The sequence below is a fragment of the Haemorhous mexicanus genome, chromosome 5 (assembly GCF_027477595.1).
Source record: "Haemorhous mexicanus isolate bHaeMex1 chromosome 5, bHaeMex1.pri, whole genome shotgun sequence".
NCBI classification, from domain to species: domain Eukaryota; kingdom Metazoa; phylum Chordata; class Aves; order Passeriformes; family Fringillidae; genus Haemorhous; species Haemorhous mexicanus.
In genome coordinates, this window is record NC_082345.1 from 16,381,037 (window position 1) to 16,401,462 (window position 20,426).

Below are 20,426 nucleotides of genomic sequence, written 5' to 3' on the forward strand. Positions count from 1 at the left end.
TCTCACAACAGAAATATTCAATTTGCTTGAGAGAAACAATGAAATAACACAGCGATGATCACAGACCTATCAAAGCATGCAGCCAGCTGTCTTAAATACCTGATATGACTCTAAAACTACTACCAGAGCCTTTCAATCCACATTGTCAGGTTACCTTTTCTGTGGTGTTTGTATTATTGGTTGTATTCTGGAAGCCCTGGACAATGCCAGAAATGCAGAGTGGCCCAGCAAAGCCCAGCAGGTCGGCCAGGTAGCGGAAAGTACTGCTGAGCAGGATTGGCCGTCCAAAAGCGCTGTACATGGCCAACCAAATGGAGGGACTCCGGTTGGGATGGTCCTCCACCTTTTTCTGGAAAACAGAAACAGGTACCCAGTGAAATAAGAGAAACCTCCCAGGCTTTATATGGCATCATTCCTGTCTGGATGCCCAAAAGATTCCTGAAGGGTGGTTTAGACCAGGTGAGGCAGCAAATTTGCTGTAATTATTGACAGATTTCCGATATTCTTCACAGCAAATTCCAATTCTGCCTCCCCTTGGTAACTGTAGTTTCTCACCTCAATATCCCACAACTTTCCTCAACCTGTGAATACAGGAACGCAAGCAAAGATTATCATCCTGGCAGGCAGCCATTGTCCCTTGTCACATGTGAGCTCAGGGAAAGGTCTGACCTTTCAGCCCTTTGCTCACATGGGTAATCCTGGTTTCACAACCTGTAAAGGCTTCTGATTGCAGGAAAAATACATGACAATTACAAGAATATAATTTAATTTAAGTTATCTGGAATTTTTTCCATCTCTTGGATGCATTCCAGGATTACACACTTCAACCAATCAATGATAACTGTGCTCAAAAAAGGAAAGCAGCAGACCAGGATGGGAGGTAAGATTAAATCAACCAAGGGTCCTTCTTAGCCTTCACATCTGTGAATTTACACAGTATCACAGCTCTTGGCTAAAACACCAACCAGCAGACATGGCTTTGTGTAATCAGAAGGGTTCTGATATCCCTGAGGTCCTTCCAGTTTAACAAAGGAAGAGTTTTACTGACCAGAGCCGTGCTCTGCAGCACGCTTCCTTGCACTTCAGGCAGCAGCTTTTGACACTTTAAACAAGCATCTGTCATTTCTCAAGTAGCACAGATGCCTGTAAGCTGCAAGCCAAGCCAAGCTCTCTTGAGCATTCACAGAGACATTTTAAGCACAGCCAAGCAACAACCACCCCCTGCCCCAAAAAGTTCACCAAAGAAAAAGCAAACATGCCTGTAACCTGCCTGGCTGCTTCATGCCTTTTCCCCCCACTCTTTTCTCAGTTTTTCCCTTTTATGCCATTTTTACAGTAAGATGGATTATATGCAGGGTGCCAAAAATGTGCAGATGGATCAGGTGGCTGCCAGAGACTGGGCCAGGCCAGTGCCAAGGAGCTTAGGAAGCAGAAATAAGCACCTTGGGGTCAAATTAGAGCTACCATTTCTGAAAGGGGTGAGAAGGAAACTGCTTCCTCTGAGAAGGGAAAGAGCAAAAGGGCCTCACATGAGTTGCCCAGACAAAAGGCTCTGAATCTGTGGCCTAATGGGTTTTGAGCCTGAGTGCCCTATAAGGATTTAATCACCATCCTCAAATAAATTATTAATAACTTTAATAGCTTGAGAGGAGCTCAGCTAATTTATTAGGCAAATGGATGCCATCTTTTGGGAAAAAAATTGTTATATTGTTCAGGGCATTCAATTAATAGTAAATTTGATAAGTAGCAATGGTTAATCCTTATTTCTCTAACAATTTAATAGCCATTTTCACTGTTACTGCAATTCACACATCGGCCATCACTACATGAAATGTTTCCTTTTCATTGGAAAAAAATGTTATTAAATTATCAAATTTATTGCTAAACACTATTTTTTCTTCTTTTTTTTTTAACCAGGACTTCATATTAGCTGAAGCATGTAACAGGAAGAGGGGAGAAAGACCTTTTTCTAGTAATAATTTATTTCCCAGAATGGTCCTTGAGTGTTACGGGCTTGCATAAATGTTGCAGTATTAATTAACCAGTCTGGGCTGCTGTTCTCAGCTGTGCCACTTGAGTTGGTTTTCCTTGTCTTTGTCAACTTCCTTTTAAATTCCTGTAATTTTCTCTACCTTGGGTACTCCACAGTTGGAATAAAGGGCAGTGAGACAATGCTTTGTGATAAATCAAGCCACCTGTAAGTTTTGCCTCGGTAAATATGGAAATCTGACTGTTCCCATTGTTTTGGAGCTGGCAGTATAAGCCTGGCACTGAAGGGCAATGCCCTGTCCCTGTGATTGATAGTTAACACAATTTCATTTCTCCTTTTCTTGGCCCTAATAGCTAAGAATCATAGTGGCACATGAATAGCAGACATAGGAAACTAATGGTCCTTGATTTTAAAAATTGATTTTTCTATTAAGTGCCCAAAAGAATAGGTTTCTCTTGACCATCATGACAAATTATACAGGATTAAGGCTAGTGGGGTAAACCAAATGTAATATCAGTGTGCTAAATCTATTTTTGGATATGTGATATATGATGCACTGATATGTTGTGTGAAACATCTAGCCTGCTTCAACAGAAAGAGAAACAAAAGCCAAGAAACAACAGAAGGAGGATCAATTTTTTTTTTTTTTGGGGGGGAGGCAAGGGATGTAAATGGAATTATGTGAGAATTGATACTATTATTTCCATTTTCATAGCATGCAGAAGAGATAGCAAGACAATGTTATGTGAGCTATCTCAAAGGCATTTAACAATACAGAGTATTCAAGGTCATGTTCAGCATCTTTCATTAAGGTGGGAGAAGGAAGTTTTGGGAAGGAACAGGAGTTTTCTCTCTGCATGGCCATGGAGCACAGCTGAGATCAGCTATCTGCAGGCACAGGCTGGGGTAACCCCACTTAATACAGAGGAGGCTGTGGGGCTCCCCTCACCAGCAGGAGATTAGTGTAAAATATACACTTGGCAGCAGAGACAGTGGCATATCACCTCCTCCAGACTGCAGACCACACTCCAGTCTGAAGAATTTTCCTAATTCTGTGGCCATTTTCTGGCCCACCCAGGCACAAGCCAATGCATTCTCCACAGGAATGAACTGCAGAGAGTCCCACTGCCTGGCTCCTTGGATTTTCTTTAGCCATTTGGTTTATTTTAACTTTATCTACAAAATACCAGTTTACTTTAGGGTTGCAGCCTGTTTTTGAATAGCAGCACACATGTGCTAGAGGCTGTGGTAATCTCAAGGCTTTAAACAACTACAAAACACAAAATAACTGATGTAAGGCAGTATCAGAAATCTAGGTGAGTGTAACTGCATATGTAACATTTTTACAAGTGTCTATATGTGCATGATATGCACTGAGGGAAGCTACACACTGAAAGTTTGTGCTCATGCACATGAGAAATGCACATTTGCCTTGCCTTTTGGCATCTGAACTGCATTTTTGTGCAGGCACAGACAGTACCTGCAGATGTGAACAAGCTACAGACAAATGCTGGCACCCAGCTGTCGTGCCTGTCAAGAATGGCACAAACTCAGGTCCTTGGGCCACAGAGGTGCATATCTCTCTTTTGCCTCTTTAAGGGTTTAGGCACCTTAAGAATCAGGTCTAAGGGATGCACCTCTCCTAGGTTGCTGTGTAAAGCTCAGTTCCAAAAACTCAGTAGCTTTCTGCCTAAAGCAGCAGGATATTGATCTCTGGTTTCTGTAATCCTCAACTGCAGAAAGAAAGAGAAGCCGTCTATATCTATTAAGATATAAACAATTGTACTGATAATTGTTTCATCTCAGAAGGCACAGAAAAGAGTCTGCAGCTCCATTAGCTGCTGGGAGGAAAGAGCTGCCTAAATGCATCCAAAAGTTTCCCTGGAAAATCCTGCCCTACCCAGTGAGTTTTCCCAACCATGCTTTCTGTACTGGGTCTGGTGGGATGGAGTTAATTTTCTTCATTGAAGCCTGTATGGTTCTGGGTTTGGGATTGGTGACTAAACACTGCTATAGTTTTGGCTATTCTTGATGTGTGGTTTTGGCTATTTTTCTGTCTGGAGAAAAGAAGGGTGAAGACGAGTGTTTCCAGCTGAAACTATGGACAGAATGTCTCCCAGTTTCAAAAGTAGCTAAGATTTAAACAAATCTTTCATTGTTAAAATCTAGCAAGTGATCAGTCTGTTGTGGTTTTAGTTTCCAGTTGCACTCAGTTTGGCAACTCTGTCCTGCTATAAATTCACTTAAAACCAAACAGTAAGTATTGGATTGGAACTTCCTATGGCAATGTTTCACCTTGGAACAAACAGTTCTAAGTTAAAAATTCCTAAAATGAGGATTTCATGAAAGCTGAAGAAATTCAAAGTGACACTTTGGCTTTCTAAGGCCAAACAGTGACATGGACACCTGTTATTACCTTTTGTTCCTCATAGGCTTCTTTGAGACAGACATAATTTGTCAGTGCTCTCATTGCAATTGGGAGCTTCCCAATGGCCTTCAGGTCCACAGGTTTCTTGTGAGCAGAAATAATGAGAGTGTTCATCCACCAATAAGTTGCCTTTGAGAGCAAATTGACAAATGGCTGCAGGAATCTCACCCCCAGATCCTGCAGATCTTCTGGAGGCTTTACTTTCTGAGGGTTCATGAAAAACACGTACCTCTGCAGAGGGGAAAACAGACAAACATGGGCTCAGAAATTATCTTATTGATAGTAATTTTTTAGTAAAAACTCTGTGTAAGACAACCACAGTCTCAAATTTGCTTTTAAAAGCAATTATATATGGAATTTGTGTGTAAATAGGAGCATTTCCATTTTGACAGATAACTGGCAAACAATTGAGCAACATGGGATGTGGATACTGTTCTGAACCCTATCAGTACCACCTGTCTCAAGCTGAACAACAGTAACAATGAATTATTGGGAAATAATTTTATTTTAAATTATCATGGGTAAGAACATATGCTAACTTAAAGATTCACTGCATAAATAGTTCATTAGCACTAACACAGCACATATTTTACAGATTGCATCCACCTATATCCTCCTCATGTGCACAAATATGCAACCATCTACACAAATATGTGTGCACTTTGTGTGGCTAGATGCACACAGGCATGCACATACACCAAGCCCAGGGGATATGCCAAGGACATAATTTTAAAGAGATTTAAATCACCACTGATATCCACAGAATTAACCAAACCTTTATGGCTAAGCTAAACTTGGGCCTAAACTTGACACAAGCCAGAATTCCTGGGACTAAGGAGCCACCTTCAACCCCATGATGCCACTGATAGTTTTCTAGATCCTGAGAAAGATGGCACACACCCTGACTCGGATGACATTGATCTCCACAGCCATCAGCAGCCCATAGAGGATGACCATGATTCCAGTGATGCAGAAACGCAGCTGAGAAAAAGGCACCCCGTCCTGGCAGTATCTGACAAGCTTGATGGTTTTGGTGACAAAGGCCATTATCCAGTAAAGGAAGAGGGCTGTAAAACAGATGCATGTGCATAATTTAAAAATAAATTAATAAATAAGTGTAACTACAGCGTTTTAGTTTCCATGGCTTGATACGGTGCAGGCACAGTGATTCTCTATGTCACCAGCCACTGTTTTCTTTCCTGGGCCACAACCCTTCAAACAGATCCCATGGCAGATCATCACACAGGTTCAAAAGTCCACTGATGAGGACTTAATCTGAAGGGGAACTTTGTTCTTATAGTGAAGGAAAAGGCACACAACTTGACAAAAGTCATATTGCCTCTTAGAAAAAGCAGGGTGCATCCCAAGTGAGAATATGGAAATGTGCTCATTTGGAAAAAGAGTTTATGGAATTTAGGGTTAGCCTGCATCCTGGCTGGTATCTGTCAGGGCCTTGTTCAGGTGGTTGAGTTACAGGCAATTTGGACAATATACTTGTATGGAACATTATTCTGCCACATCTGGTCTGACCATCTCCTGACTGAGAGAGCAGATGGGATAATCTCAGAATCAGCTGCAAAAGATGTTGAGAAAGAACAGCATGTGCACAGGAGTTTGTGGTCAGATCATTATTCAAAGTGGCCTTTTGAAACAGCCCTTTTGAATGCAGACAAGTTTTTCCTCAAAATTATCACCAGTGTTAAAAAATACCTAAAAGCTCGTGATAGAAATGACACAGGCATGCAAGGCTTTCTCTTTTGTAATAATTTTAAAAGTAGTTTTCAGTGTGTACCTTATGAAAGGTGCAATAACTCCTATGATACTACCAGTTGCAAGAGCAGAGAGTTATTCCTCTCTGTTTTAATATTCTCACACATCCCACCATCCTCCTCAACCTACACAAGGTGAGTTTGGCTAAAATACTGGGATTTGTAAGAACACATAAATATCAGACTTACCCAGCAGTAACTTTGGAAAGTTGGATGTTTCAATATTATGGTAATAGACTATGGATACAGTGGCAGCCACAAATCCCATTATAGCTGGTAGAAAGAGATGCAGGTGGCGAGATTTCATTTGTCTGAAAATAAATATGGTATAAATAGTGAATTTGGTGCCTTTTTTTTAACCATAGTGTGAAACCATAGGTGTTCTGCTAATCTATTGAAGAGGACAAACATGAATTTCCTAGAGACAAAAAGATTTTTGTCCTCATGAGTGCTTAACTTTGATCAATATTTGCTTGCCATTATAGCTTGAGAGAAGAATAAATGCTAACAATGGCTTCATCTTCATCCCATTAAAACCTGGATAGCTCATGAAAGGATTTTACGAACTTTTTGGGGGAAAACCTCCTTACTAGCCAGCCCATTAGACATTAGCTCTTGTTCCTTAACAAATGCAATTAGCATGGCTATCCACCAAACTCTGCCACTTACGTGTCGGAAACAATCCCCTCTGCTATTTCACACACGTGCACAAACAGCAGGGTGAATGTCAGGATCCACCTCAGGTTGTGCCCGGGAAAGTGCAGCCAGGTATTGTGGTGAATCTGCACTTTGGAGCTCTGGCTTCCCCAGCCTGGGAAATGATAGCAAAGAAAGAGAAAGGTTATCTCACAGCAAGTCAGAGACTGATCTGCTTATCAGCTTTCTGGGTCACGCTTATATGCAATCAATAAAAACCCCCTACAGGCTACAGAGCTGTTGTTACTAAAAAGATGACCAAGGAGCTTCTTAGTTGCCCCATAATTTAAATAAAACCCTGAAGACAATGGGACAGCACTTTTTCCACATTACAATCAAAGAAAAGTCCTTTCTGGCCAAGACAAATGATAAGAAAACAACCAGAAAAGAAACAACCCCAAGTGGCACCCTCAGACAACAGGGGCTGACAGAGCTGAAGTGATGGCGTCCTCATGTCTTTGACAGTCAGAGAAAGAGCGGGAAAAATTTCCAGCTGATATAAAAGTTGCATCCTCAAATGTGGCCTCAAAGAGATGCATTTACTTGAAACAAGTAATATTTATTATCTGTTTCAGGCCTGGTTGGGAGTACAGTCTGAGTGGAGACTGAGCGGTGATTTCACAGCTTCTCTCCCTCAGGGGCAGCCCAGCCTCCCAGGCCTCTCCATTGCTGGCCCCTCAGAGCTCCCAAGAGCACCAGGACTCAAATTAATCAACAGATTCAATGTGAAGCCTATTTCCCTGTCATCACCTCAGATGTCACCTGCCCTTTCCAGACAAGATCCTCTCTGAGGCAGCAACCCAGCAAGAGGTGGGACACAGAGGATCTGAGGGAGGTGGCAGGGCTGGGCAAGCTGGGGCCTGGCCACAGGCTGGCCTCTCGTGTGGCGAGCCTTGGCCTCTGTCTCTTCCCGCACGGGTACAGGGCTGTCCTAAGTCCGTGGGCTCAAAAGTCCCTCTTACTGTAAAGCAACTCCTGGAATTCCCTGACAGGCTTCCCAAAGCCTGTAGAGAATCCCAACAACAGCACATTCTGGGGAAGTAAAGAAACCAAATAAAAGGAAACAAAACTAACTCAGTTTAAAATCCAGGATGTGCTTTTGCTACACAACGGTGCAGCGCCTAATAGTGCTTGGAGGCTCATCAGGTGACTCAGGAACACATAAACCAAAACCTAAGTGTATTCATTCTTGGAAACTGTAAGCATTTCACCATTTCATCCTTGGTTAAGACAAAAAATTCTGCAAGAACAAATTATTCTCTCTTCCCCATAGCTATCTCAGGCATTTTCTATAGTTCTCTAAGACTTTCCTAATCTAATGTGATTTTCTTTGACCTTGCTCCTGTCTTTGTCTCTCTCAAGATGCTTTTTATTTTTTCTTTGCCCACACATCTGCACAAACACAGCTTATCACCATATTTCTGGTTTGGAGTCAGTCTATACCATGGACTCCAGCTGACTTTTAATGCTCTGTTCAACAACTATTTGTCCTGATAATTAACATACAAAATAGAAAACAAAGAATTACATGCTTACATAAATAGTATACAATTTAAAATACTATATTTTTTCTTAATGTTGTTACAAAATAGAGGGAATTTTCAGTGGCTGCAATACTATTTCAAAATTAATTGGCTAATACCTCTAAAAAAATTGAAGCAGCACTTTATGTTAGAGTGTTCTAAAATATTATCTTTGCCCTCAGACCTTGCATAGTACTTCCATCAAACACTTCTGCACAAAGTCCTGTGCTTCAAGGATGACCTGCATCTCACCTCAAAGGAAGAGACAGCACTGAGGTAAAAATCCAGCACTGTTGGAAAGAGTTTCCATAACCCTGGGGTTTCTTTCTAGTCTTCATAATTTGTCAGAATTTTTTCTTATTCTCTTGCCTAATTATTTAATTAGTTTTAGTCACTGGCTCATGTCACAGTTAGGTACAGAGTGTCTTAGCTCACAGGTTCCTGTAGCATTTTATTCAACCACTTTGGAGTCTTTTTGCATGATGAAAGCCCTTAAATCTTATGTCCAAATACAGTCCCAAATTCAAATCTTCCTTGTGGAAGAAATGCATTACCACCTACACATGCAACACCAGGAAAGTAACATGGAAGGACTGACATGGCATTTCTCATGCAGTTGTCAGGAGAATATTCATTTTCACTAATACTTTTCACTAATACTTTTGATACTATGATCAGTTAGGATACTGTTTGACCTCTCTGGAAAAGTATTAAATTGTATTTATTTCACCACTGCAAATTAACTGGGATAAAAAGACAACTGTAGAAAAAAAATATCATTAGAGTACTAGCTTAGATGGGGATTTTTACAAGACTGTGTGAGATAGAGCCCCTCCACTGTCCTACATTCCTCAAGAGGGATTTATCATTTCTTATTTTTTATTTCTGTTGGGAAAAAAATCTCTATTCCTCTACTTTTGTTTACAAATGTTGGCAAAAGAAGTAATTGTTCTACATTAAATATTTCCTACACCTGTCCTAGCCTTAGATCCAATGTGAACATTTTTGATAGTCTCTGTAATTCATGTAACTTCAAGGAAATTCAGACTCACTAAGTCTTCTAATATCTAATAGTAACAAATGTTGCCAATTTAAAATCTGAAGAAAACTTCTGCAGAGAGAAGTTTCATAGCAAATTTGGATCTCTCTGGTTCTCATACATCTCTTCATGCTGATTAGTTCAGATTTATATCTGAAATTCTAACATTTCAGAGGGTTGGCCTCACATCCTCTGGGTGAAGCCATTCTTCCTCTTCTTTTTTTCAGAATTCATAAATACAAAGCATCCAATGGTTCCACCGAGCCCATGCAAGCATGACTGAGTATAAACACATGCTTGAGTGTTTGTGGGATGGCCAAGCTCCATGGAATAACTCACCAATGAACAAAATTGGGAAGGTGATAAACAGCAGGAAGACATGAGGGACCAAGTTGAGGGCATCCACAAAGCAGACATTCCTGAGGACACCAGCACTGATGTTGTAGGCTGAGGCATTGTCGTTACCACAAAACGCGAGTCTCATCTCTTCCAGAGGGTCTGGCTACTGCAGAAATGAGAGAAATGTTGACTGCCAAGAGTGCCAGCATTCCCTTTGGTTAAAGAAAAATTAAATATAATAAAGAGAAAGGGAAGGAGCACACTAAATAATCCATACAGAATGACACAATTGTATTTTGAAAATTATTTTGGGCAATGTCAAATACAAGGACATTATAATGCTGTGTTTATATGACAATAGTATTGCTTATATTTTGATAATATTGTTTATATTTAGCTCCATTCATTATTTAAGTGCTATTTTTATATACATTATGCTATAACTTCTAGTGCTCGGTATAGGCACAAACACTATGCTGCAATAGCTCTGTGAGAACATAAAGAACAAAAGTAGAAAATCTGAAAAACAAGTATTTCCATTTCTCATAACAAAACCCAAATGGACATAAGTTGACATGTGTGTTGCTGTTTCTTTGGTGAGCCAAGACTGTGCAATATCTCCAACAATTTGTTGCACGGCATTACCAATGAAAGCTCTGTACCTTTGGTATTTGTGATCTGGAAGTTTTGCACTCACTAATATTTTGTATTTCTTTACTGTCACATAGAACAATGGCCACACACAGGAGACATCACATTAGAAAAATGACAAACTCTTAACCAAAGTAGGTGGCACTGAAGATCGCCTAGGCAGTAAATCAGCATTTATATTTGATCCTGAAAACCCTTAAACACGTGCTTAGACTCATTCCAGCAGTCTCTGACTTCCATGACTTCTTGTGAGATTATTTTTGTACACCATGATAAGCTCCTGTGTTCGTGCTTGCAGAGCATGGGCCATAGGGTGACCCAGAGTTATGGCCAGGTTCTGGCTTAAATCAACCTGTGCATCATATATTTTTTCAGTCTTCTTTACAAGAAGATGAAACAGACTGCAAACAAAGTCTTTCCTTGCTCATTTCTTTGCCTGAGACTTTGCCTGAGACAGAGTAACACAGTACTGTAGAGTAAGTTGTGGAAACTCATTTATCCATACTGTTTCTCAAATTTTACATGCTAAAATAGAAGGAATATATTTAATTCAGCAAAGCATCTGTCTGCGAGAACGTTGGTGTTAATAGGTTTTGCAGAATCAGAACAAGATAGGGATGCAGAAAATGTATAAATGCAGTTTAAAAACAAAAAAAAAAAGTCAGTTGAATAGGGAGAAAAAGATTTCCTTCTTTCCTCAGAGAGTTATTAGTTCTGTAAGTTGTTTAAACAAGGTAATCATAACAAGGTAAGCACAAACTACACAGATAGTCCCTTAGAGACAGAACAAACATGCAGATCTTCACAAAAATATAGAATTCAAATAAGCATTTTGAACCTCTGCTAAACCCCCCTGTTAGCTTTTAAGTTTCAGTTTGGATCTGAAAATCACAACCCATATCAAAACACATCAGAGGAGTTTCTTTGAAAGGAGTGTGATAAATGCGCTCCCTTTCCCAAATATATCTGCAGTTTATGGCTGAGATTTACCAGAAGTTAAGCATAACTCGCATTCAGGTACTCACTGTGAGTCAAAAGCTGAGGGTCAACTGACTCAAACTTCAGTAACCACCATCTGCTAACAGTCCATGTGCTGTAACACAATTTGATGGAGATTTTGGCCCATTCTCTATAATGAATAGAGTGATATGACCACTATCATTCTATCATTTTATTTTTATAGGAAAATACATTCATAAATGCATAAGGCTGGTAACAAAAAATAAACATTCTGTTAATGCAGGATCTGTCTGAATATATCAAGGAGTTATTAGCAAAACAAATAAGGAACTTTAAAAAAAAAACTACGCAGAGGTTGTTTGGGTTTAATTTGTGAAAGCTTGACATATCTTCTTTAAAGGAAACATAATGATAATGGTAATCTCATGAAAATCAGAAGTGTTGTTTCCTCATTTTTATCGAAGGTCAGAAGTCCAAGGGAGTTCTGCTGGGAATTTTCCTCCCTTTCCCACAAGGATGACTCTCTTCTGAGGCAGCATAAGATGCTGTTGTGGTCTAGTGGTTGGAGTGGTACTGAAAGGCAGGAGAATCCTGGGTTCAGATGAGCACTGAACCATTAACTCCCTGTGTAGCTTTTGGCTTCTAGTCAAAAACCAGTCTGGGAGAAAGGATGAAAACCACATTCAAGGGAAACTAAGGGAACTGTTGTTTTTTTCCTGTTTTCCTGGAAGGGAAATAGAATAGAGGCAGCAAATGCTCAAGTGAAGGACTATTAACTGCAGGAAGAGTGTTTTCTCCTTACTGCAGACCACCATCAGTTTGCAGAGGTTTCCTATCACACCTCAAGCAACCATTACTAAAAGCCCTCATGCAAGATGCGTCTTTGAAGAATCGTATGTGAATCTTCACAAGAATCTGTGCTGGGCCTAGTTTTGTGATGGAGTATCACAAACAGTATAGTATGGAGTATCCAGTAACACTCTTAAAACCGATTGTCTTTTTCACATTGCCAGGGCTGAAAAAGGAATCTGGTCTATATTAATTAATACTGATATCTAGAGAAGCGCCCATCATACCATCATAATGGTGATCTTTTTCAAGAGAAGGTAAGAGCAGTCTATTCACAATACTTCTTTTCATTAAAAGAGAAGTAGAATTTAATTGTCTTCTCTTAAAAAGAGAGATAAAATCAAGCCTAGGGTGGTTAGTTTGTAAAAATTCCCAGAAAAAAAAAAAAAAATTACATGGCAAATGAAATGAGATAGGGTAATTGACACTAAATTCCTAAGATTTTTTTATCAGAAAACCTCATAATGAATCAGTTTATCCAGTGACCATGTTCATTAAACTTCCACAGGCTTAAAACCTATGAAAATATCATAGTTTGATCAGTGTTGTGATGCTGTGCTGCCCCAATGCAACTTTGGCCTCATAAAATCATGAAATGTACAACTTCCCTATTTAGCAGCACTCAGCTCAGGACACATATCCAGCACAGTTTGACACTGATAGGGAATAGAGGACATAAGAACTGTGGAAGCATTAATAGCCCAGTGATCCTTCCCTCCTTTCTTCCACCCATTGTTCCATTTCCACTTTGCTAGGAACAAGCTGTGGCTGGAAGTGGAGGATTCATATTCTGCATCTGTTGGCATGTCCCAAATTTCATAACACCTGCTGCTGGCAGTTCTCTGCATCTTCAAGAATGGTGTATGAAAACACCCTGCACTACCTTAGAGCTCTGAGAAATAATATCATCTCAGTGTGCTTTGTGGGGAGACAAGAACCACTCCATCCTTCCCATCCCATCCATTTCTGGTTCAGAAGGGAGATCCCACACACCCTCCACAGTTTTGTGACTCAAACCACTGGACCTTGCTCTTTTTGGAAAACTTAGATAAAGAGGAAACTCTGGGGGTGGAAACATGCACAGAATCATCACCCCTTGGAATAAAGCATGTAATGTAGTTCCTGCCTCTTGGCTCAAGTTTCCTAGATAAGGGAAATATACTGGATGAAGTTTTGCTGATATCAAAGGGAGGATGCTTTGCATTTACAGTCAATGCCCTTTGGTTTGAAGCTGAAATTAGCCATTGCTTTCTGCAGCATCAGGGCATGCCTCCAGAAGCTCATTTCTATTAGCCTCAAAGTTTAGCAAGCTGTGTTCTTCTCCAAAGAAGGACAGAAAGAAAGCCCCTACAGCAGAAGAACAAATCCTTGATTTTTCTAGACAGTACAGGGTATTTTTCAACAATGCTTTTGCAGCTCCACTAAAAATAACAGGAGTTGGACCATGACAAGTTTTCAGATGCAATCTCTCATCCAAGAAAACAGTGCAGCCTTCAGTATTTTTCAAACAAAAATTTGATAAAATAATGGCAAAGTTTCTTGTGCCCACGCTCAGATCCCATGCTTGGAAAGTTCAGTGTAGCTACAGAAGGACATATTTTTAGGGCTGCAAACAGAGTAAGCTTCAGACTAATTAAAGAGTCAAAGTTGCACTTTTAAACAGCAATTCAGTATTGCAAGTTAAAGAGATCTTTAATAATTATAAGAATTTTAAAGAGTTTTAAAAGGCCTCAGCTACACTGACTTTTAATGAGTCCTAGTTTTGAAAGCTTTCACTAAAAAAACTGAGCCTGGAAATTAAGACAGTTTGAAGATCTTGATTGCAGTTACCCAGTGAAAGAGTGAAAAGGCACCATTCCCTTCTTTCTGTACAACTGTAAGATTTCATGAAATGAAATGAAAATGTGAAAATTAAGAACAATAAATTAAAATAAAAAAGCTAACCACAAAATAAAGCCAAAACATGAAGAACTGAAGAATTGCAGTTGTGCTTACTGTTGTAACTCATTGAAAACTGCATCAGGAAAGGAAGATGGAACACTTCTATGACTGACTACTGATCAAGTTTGGTTCCCTGAATAAAAATTAAACTATTAAACTATTCTTCCCTTGGCTTTTACTCAATAGTAAGCAAATCCTGGGCTTCAGTCAGAAAGACATCTGTAGAGAGGGAAAAAGAGATAGCTTGCCCATGTGAGGAAGTGCTGTTTGTTTCTCTCCACGCTGAGCTTTATGCAAGTACTAAATACACTGAGTACTTATTCTGCATTTCCCACCCAAAAAATGGCAGAATGTTAATCACACAAACCAGCAAAACCTGCAATGCTGAAGGTCTTTGAATTAGACCTAAGCAAATCACAATACAGAGCTCACTCAAGTTTTGCCACCCTGTGGTCAAAGGTGATTTTCTCCTTCCCAAAGATGAGGAGGCAGACTTTTTAGGCTGCAGTAAGTATGTGGGGAGAGAACAAAGAGGTAAAACTGGGCTGCAGAGCCACAGGAGAAATTTGAAGAGATTTCTGTTGTAACAGGGATGGAAGAGATTAAAGCCTTTAATGCTCCAACTCAATGCATTCCAGAGCAGCAGCTTCCCTCCTACACCTGCCAGGACCCTTCCTTGGGAACACTGGAAACAGCACTGCCTGGAGGGGTACACAGGTGAATTAAGCAGCAAAGCCAGATGGGTTAATCACCCTCTGCAGTCTGCCTGCCTTGCTGTGGGCTCACAGTCCAGCAGAGAGCAACACAAACATAGTTCAGTCTCATCATTAACAGTCCTAATCACTGTGGTGCTGTTCCCAAGATAAGAAACCCTGTTTGCATCAAGCTCAGCATCAGAGCTGAACTGCTGCAGTTGCCCTACTTCAATTCCCAAGCTGGCTCATGCAGGACAGTCTCAAGGACATAACACTGGAGAAATGTCCACCAGCCTCTTTGCAAAACTTTATCTGTAGGTTCCAAAGGAAGGGAGAGGCACTGGAAAACAAAGGCCTCTTCTTCTCATATGCATTGACCTTTTCTCTAAGCTTATGCTCAGGTTGGAACCTTTGGAGCTGAAAGCTTCTCTACAGGAAGATGGCTTTGACTGGCCAACAGCAATGTCTGAACAAAATGGGAGCAGTCTAACTGCCACATTGAAAACAGAAATTGTGTCACCTAAAAATGAATATTCTGGAGAAAACAGATGAAGGGATAGAAAGTTATTTTGAAATTTGTTGGTCATCTGCAGTTATGAACCTCTACTTCTCATCAGGTACTAGCAGCCATTCAGAATAACTGTTAAGGGGCTCACAGACTAATTTTAAAAGACAGTGTTATTTATAGTCATTGCAAAAAAATGGCTTTTCCAGAGAAGGTTTCACTTGCTGTTGAATACAGTAGGCCAACAAGTTATCCTGGGGTAACTGCAGCAATGTGGGTACATCACAATTTGCTTCACTGCTAATTATAGCAGGAATGTTACACTTTATAATAATGTTGCCAGGCATGCTAGGTTTAGTCTATCATTTCAGACATGGAAATGTAGTAATGGGACAAAGATCATCTGATAACAGGCATGTGCCATTTGAGGACACCAGCTACATTCAGCAACCCCAGCAGGAGCGCCAAGTGCCAGGTAATTTTTTGTTTTAATACTTGGAGGCTGGAAGGCCTTCATCTGTCTAAGTTACTGTCAAATTACTCACTTAAACTTCTGTCTTTATGAACTCTACAACTCATCAGAAATTCTCAGAGGTGGTTTTTCCTTCTCCTTTTGAGAATGGCCTGTGATGAATAGTCAGTATGAGCTAAAGCCATCAGCCAAACTTAACAGAGGAGGGGAATGGAAAGAACAATCAGGAGGATGGGCCCATGTTGCTACCAGCGGAAGGCAAGTTTCAGCTCTCCTTTATATCATTTGGGAATCTGATTCCCTGTTGGTTTACTTTAATGAGGATGTGAACTATCTGAACAGCAGTTCACCCTTCAATGAAATAGCTAAAAAAACCCTCATGTCCTTTAAGCATTTAAATTTTTATGCTAGGGTCCCCATTACTGACAAATTAAGACTTCCTGGTTTTAGGCTAAGGTGGACAGACACAGTCACAAGAGAATAAACAGAAAACAGAACAAAAGTGATTCATGAAGAAATATTTACTGTGAAGAAGAGAGAAGTTTTGGGAGAAAGAAAATATGTCAAAGTCATAAACATGGAAATGACAAAACATTGAACCTAAACACTCACAAATCTCATTTTAACAAGCATAAATGGGGATTCTCAGGGCACTAAGCCAGTTCATGAGATATATTTTCCATAAGCAATTCCGAAGAAGACAATGGAAAAATGGTAGATAATCTAAATTTCCATTAAAATTATAAGAACATCCTCCCCAAGTACAAAACTAAAAGAATCCTAATTAAAGACATTTTAACTACCTTAAGGGTCTTTTAAAGTGGACTTAAAAATCTTCACATTCAAGAGTTTCATCTTACCTGAATTATCACTCTGATCGTCATGCTCTGCAAGGTACTTATGACTACAAAAAAAAGAGTATAAGTACACTCCTCAGGTGGAGCTTGTTTGGGGGAATAAGAATATTTTGAAAACATTTATTGCAGTAGTTCTGTTGTCCATACTTAAAAAAAATATATAAATTGATAGTAGCACTTCCTAATTAAAATATATCTGTTTACAGAGCATACTTGTGTCTCAGTTTAGATCAAATTTCATTTTGGTCTTGGATATAATGTGCATTATATGCCCATATATACATATAAACATGCATGTATATACATATGTGTATGCATATAGGTGCAGGGTGAAGAAAATACTCCGAATTTTACAAAAGTACTTAGTTCTTATCTTCTGGATAAATCACAAAAGTAAAATTTGTCTTTCCTTCTGGAATTTCCCGTAGTAAATTTTAACTAAGGACAAATGATGAATTTATAGCTTTGAATGGAAGGCCTAACTCTGAGGTTTTCCACAGATTTTAGGTTAGTGCTCTGAATCTTTTTCCTTTCTAGGCTGAACCCTTCTAGTTTGCTCTTCTTACCTTCCTAAAAGCACTCCAACCCAACCCATGGGATCTATAGTCTTGCAAAGAATGCTGCTGAGCTTACGGCAGAAAGCACTGTCCCTTTAAAATCTACTTGATCAAAAACGACCCAAAACAAAATACAATTTTCTTTTTATTCCTTTTTTAAGCTGTAGCCACCTATGCTCCACAAACCCCTCTTCCTTGCTAAGCACTGTCCCAGCTCCCCTGGGCCTCAGGATGATGAATTACCTCTGGTGCTTGTCAGCATTCGCAGCGCTAACTGCCGTGTGCCACAGCCTGATCCAAACGGTGCTGAAGTCAATGCAAAGAATCTCATTGACTTCGGGAGCCTTCTGGATCAGGCTCCAAACACAGGGAAAATCACAACGGCAGTGGTGCTAAACAGGCTATTGGCACTGCAAAGCATTTCACACAAACATCTGCAGTGGTCTCACACATCTAAATGCATCGCTTTTTTTTTTTCTTTTTTGGAAAGCTTCTCCACACAATGCGATCCCCAACACCAGCGTGCTACGCTGCCTGCTGTAAAACCTTCGACTTCACATTGTCAAGACAGGACAGTTTAAAAAAAGAAACACAACCCTGTGAACAGCAGCAAAGAAAACATCAGCAGGAGGGGACGGTAAAGGCTGAGAACGGCTGCAAATGGAAAAGGAAAAAGAGATTGGAGTTGTAATCCCAGGAAAGAACAAGGAGCAGCCCTGTCCCACAGATATAAAGGGAAGGAGGAGGAGGAGGTGGTTAGTGAGAGATAATGGGGGGAGGGTCATCGCATGCCCGTTTGGTTGCTGAATGTTAGATCAAACTCTGCAGCTTACCTTTGTAAACATAACCCCAAAATACCAACCCAAAGTGTCACTCGGTTGTGCTATGTGATCAATATCATCCCGATGGCAGGATTTTCCTCCACTTAGTGAAGCTGCTCCAAGCCCTGGAGTGGATTATTTTTAGGCTGGTGATGGGAAGATCAGCTGCTGCCTCCTATCGAGTTTCCAAAGTGCACAAACTCTTCTTGCCTTTCTCATACGCTGAAGGGGGCAGGAAACTGGGAAGAGACAGGCAAGCAAAAAGCACCAATTTTTCACCTCCTGAAGCTACAGTCCCCTGGGATTTCTTCTGCTTGCTTTTATTTTCATTTTTCACTCTCTGGAGCAGTAAGATTCCAAGAAGCTGCATAGCAGCACATGGACTATTGGCAGATGGCTATTCTGAAGTAATTGATTTAGACGAGTAGTCTAACTTTTGGCAGGCTTGCAGAGATTCAGCTTTTGATTTCTATGTAATTAATCTTGAATAGTTTGAATTTGACAACATAATTTTGCATGTCTTCCACCATATTAAGCAGAAAAGTCTACTCAGATATTTTACTTCACTCATTTACCTAAGTCCCCCCTGCTCTTCTGCTTAAAATAAAGACTAAATCTCACTTTTTGATCACATAGGTCTGCTTCTTGTGAAATGTCTTTTCAAATACTTGAAATAAAATTCCAAACTAATTCAATGCTCGTACAAGGAATACAGTTTTCAACACAATAGCCCTTATTTACATGGGATAACATTTTTTAGTTGTGAAATCCATTATATATGTTTACTTAGAGGTGAAGAAGTCCCAAGAGAGCCCACATGTGGTCGAATGGTTTGCTTGCTCATTTTCTCACAGCACCACCAAACAAAGATGAACCAAGATTTGGATTTTTCCATTGTGACAGTTTAACTTGAGCCTTACAACTTGAGGCCATAAATTTCAAAGATCTGGGACTTGTGGTGCAGCACCAAACATGTGGCAATGCAGGGGGGTTTTGAGTACAGCTATTGGAATCACAGAACAGCCTGAGCGGGAAGGGAGACACAAGGATCACCCAGACCAATTCCTGTTCAATCATTCAGTACTGAAGCTGGAGGCCCTTGGGACAGAATTCTGCTTAGACCTCGCAGAACCCAGGGATTGCATCTAGATCATTAGAGAGCAAGTGGTTTCTAAGAGATTGAGGTCAAAGATGCTTCCATGTTTCCATGAATGGGGTTACAGAGAAGGCTGAGCTGAGAATTGGATGGCTGAGGCCAAACATTGCAGGATTTATCAAAACCTTAGCAAACCCAGACTGCTCCTTTTTCTCTGATGTTTCAAACCTGACTATTGTAGGGATAAGAAATCAGAAACCTCAGAGCTAATCTGTACCTTTTGTTAGCTCCCATTGATTTGAAATATCACACAGCTTTACACTCCAACAGACCTCATCTAATCATCTGAAATAGCATTGTTATGTAATATTTTTGAAAATACATTTAATTTCTGACAGAAGTGAGTAACATTTATGGTCACAATTTTCTTCACCAAAACAGGAATATTTAGTTCACTATTATTCAGTTCTGTCTTTACTACAAAATTGTTTAAACAGGAAGGGAAAAAATAAGGCAAAATGAACATGGAATCAGCCAGCATGTTTCATTTTGCTGTTTCTAAATGGGGCACTTTCATTTCTCTACATGACAAGCTAAAGTGTTTTGAAATGCATTTTAAAAGGATTAAGAAAAATGAAAAGCTCTGAAATGTCAGAACAGTCAGCCCTAATCTGGCATTTTGTATCAGGGCTTTTCGATTTGTCAGGGGGAAGGAGGGGGGACAGAGAGGGAAAAAATGCTAATTATAGGAATTCAAAACGTTTCAGGGAATGTTTGGACGTTTAAATGAATGGAAACAACCACAGGTCGAACCTCAGGTACCGCCCTCCCAGTCAGCCTCCAGAAGACGAGATCTGGTACCGACATCTCCCCAAGCCCAGGCTGATTCAGCTGCAGAGGTGCCAACGGCGCGGGAGCGAACCGGGCACGGCACGGCCAGCACCGGGACTGCTGCCCTGGCAGCGGATGCGGTGGCGGAGGGAGGCATTGCGGGGAGGGATGTAGGGAGGGTGCGGGGAGGGATGCAAGGAAGGATGCGGGGAAGGATGCAGGGAGGGATGCGGAGAAGGATGCGCCACTCCCGGGCTCCCGCGGCGGCCGCTGCCCGCGGCACTCACCGGCGGCGGGGCCCCCTCCGCAGGGTGGTGGCCCCGCGGCCCCGGAGCGAGGGGAGTGCCTGACCATGGCGGATGGGCAGCTTAAAGACAGAAGCTGCTTCATCTGATGGCTTCGGGGAG

General features: G+C 40.6%; 1 protein-coding gene across 11 annotated transcripts in view; it reads right to left on the minus strand.

Moving 5' to 3' along the window:
• Positions 1 to 18,291, minus strand: part of ABCC9 (ATP binding cassette subfamily C member 9) — a 71,067-nt gene extending 52,776 nt beyond the window's left edge. For 4 of the 11 annotated variants that reach the window (XM_059846108.1, XM_059846110.1, XM_059846101.1 and 1 more), the window contains exons 1-9: positions 18,105 to 18,290; positions 16,718 to 16,761; positions 11,461 to 11,564; positions 9,785 to 9,950; positions 6,857 to 6,998; positions 6,377 to 6,498; positions 5,319 to 5,485; positions 4,407 to 4,649; positions 155 to 349 (exon numbers count right to left, since the gene is read on the minus strand). In XM_059846108.1, the coding sequence (XP_059702091.1) occupies positions 155 to 349; positions 4,407 to 4,649; positions 5,319 to 5,485; positions 6,377 to 6,498; positions 6,857 to 6,998; positions 9,785 to 9,929 (1,014 nt within the window). In that variant the 5' untranslated portion in view covers positions 9,930 to 9,950; positions 11,461 to 11,564; positions 16,718 to 16,761; positions 18,105 to 18,290. Of the gene's footprint in view, positions 1 to 154; positions 350 to 4,406; positions 4,650 to 5,318; positions 5,486 to 6,376; positions 6,499 to 6,856; positions 6,999 to 9,784; positions 9,951 to 11,460; positions 11,565 to 16,717; positions 16,762 to 18,104 lie in introns of all 11 variants that reach the window. The other 7 variants (XM_059846109.1, XM_059846102.1, XM_059846104.1 and 4 more) reach the window with 6 other exon arrangements.
• Between the last annotated feature and the right edge of the window lie 2,135 nt (positions 18,292 to 20,426).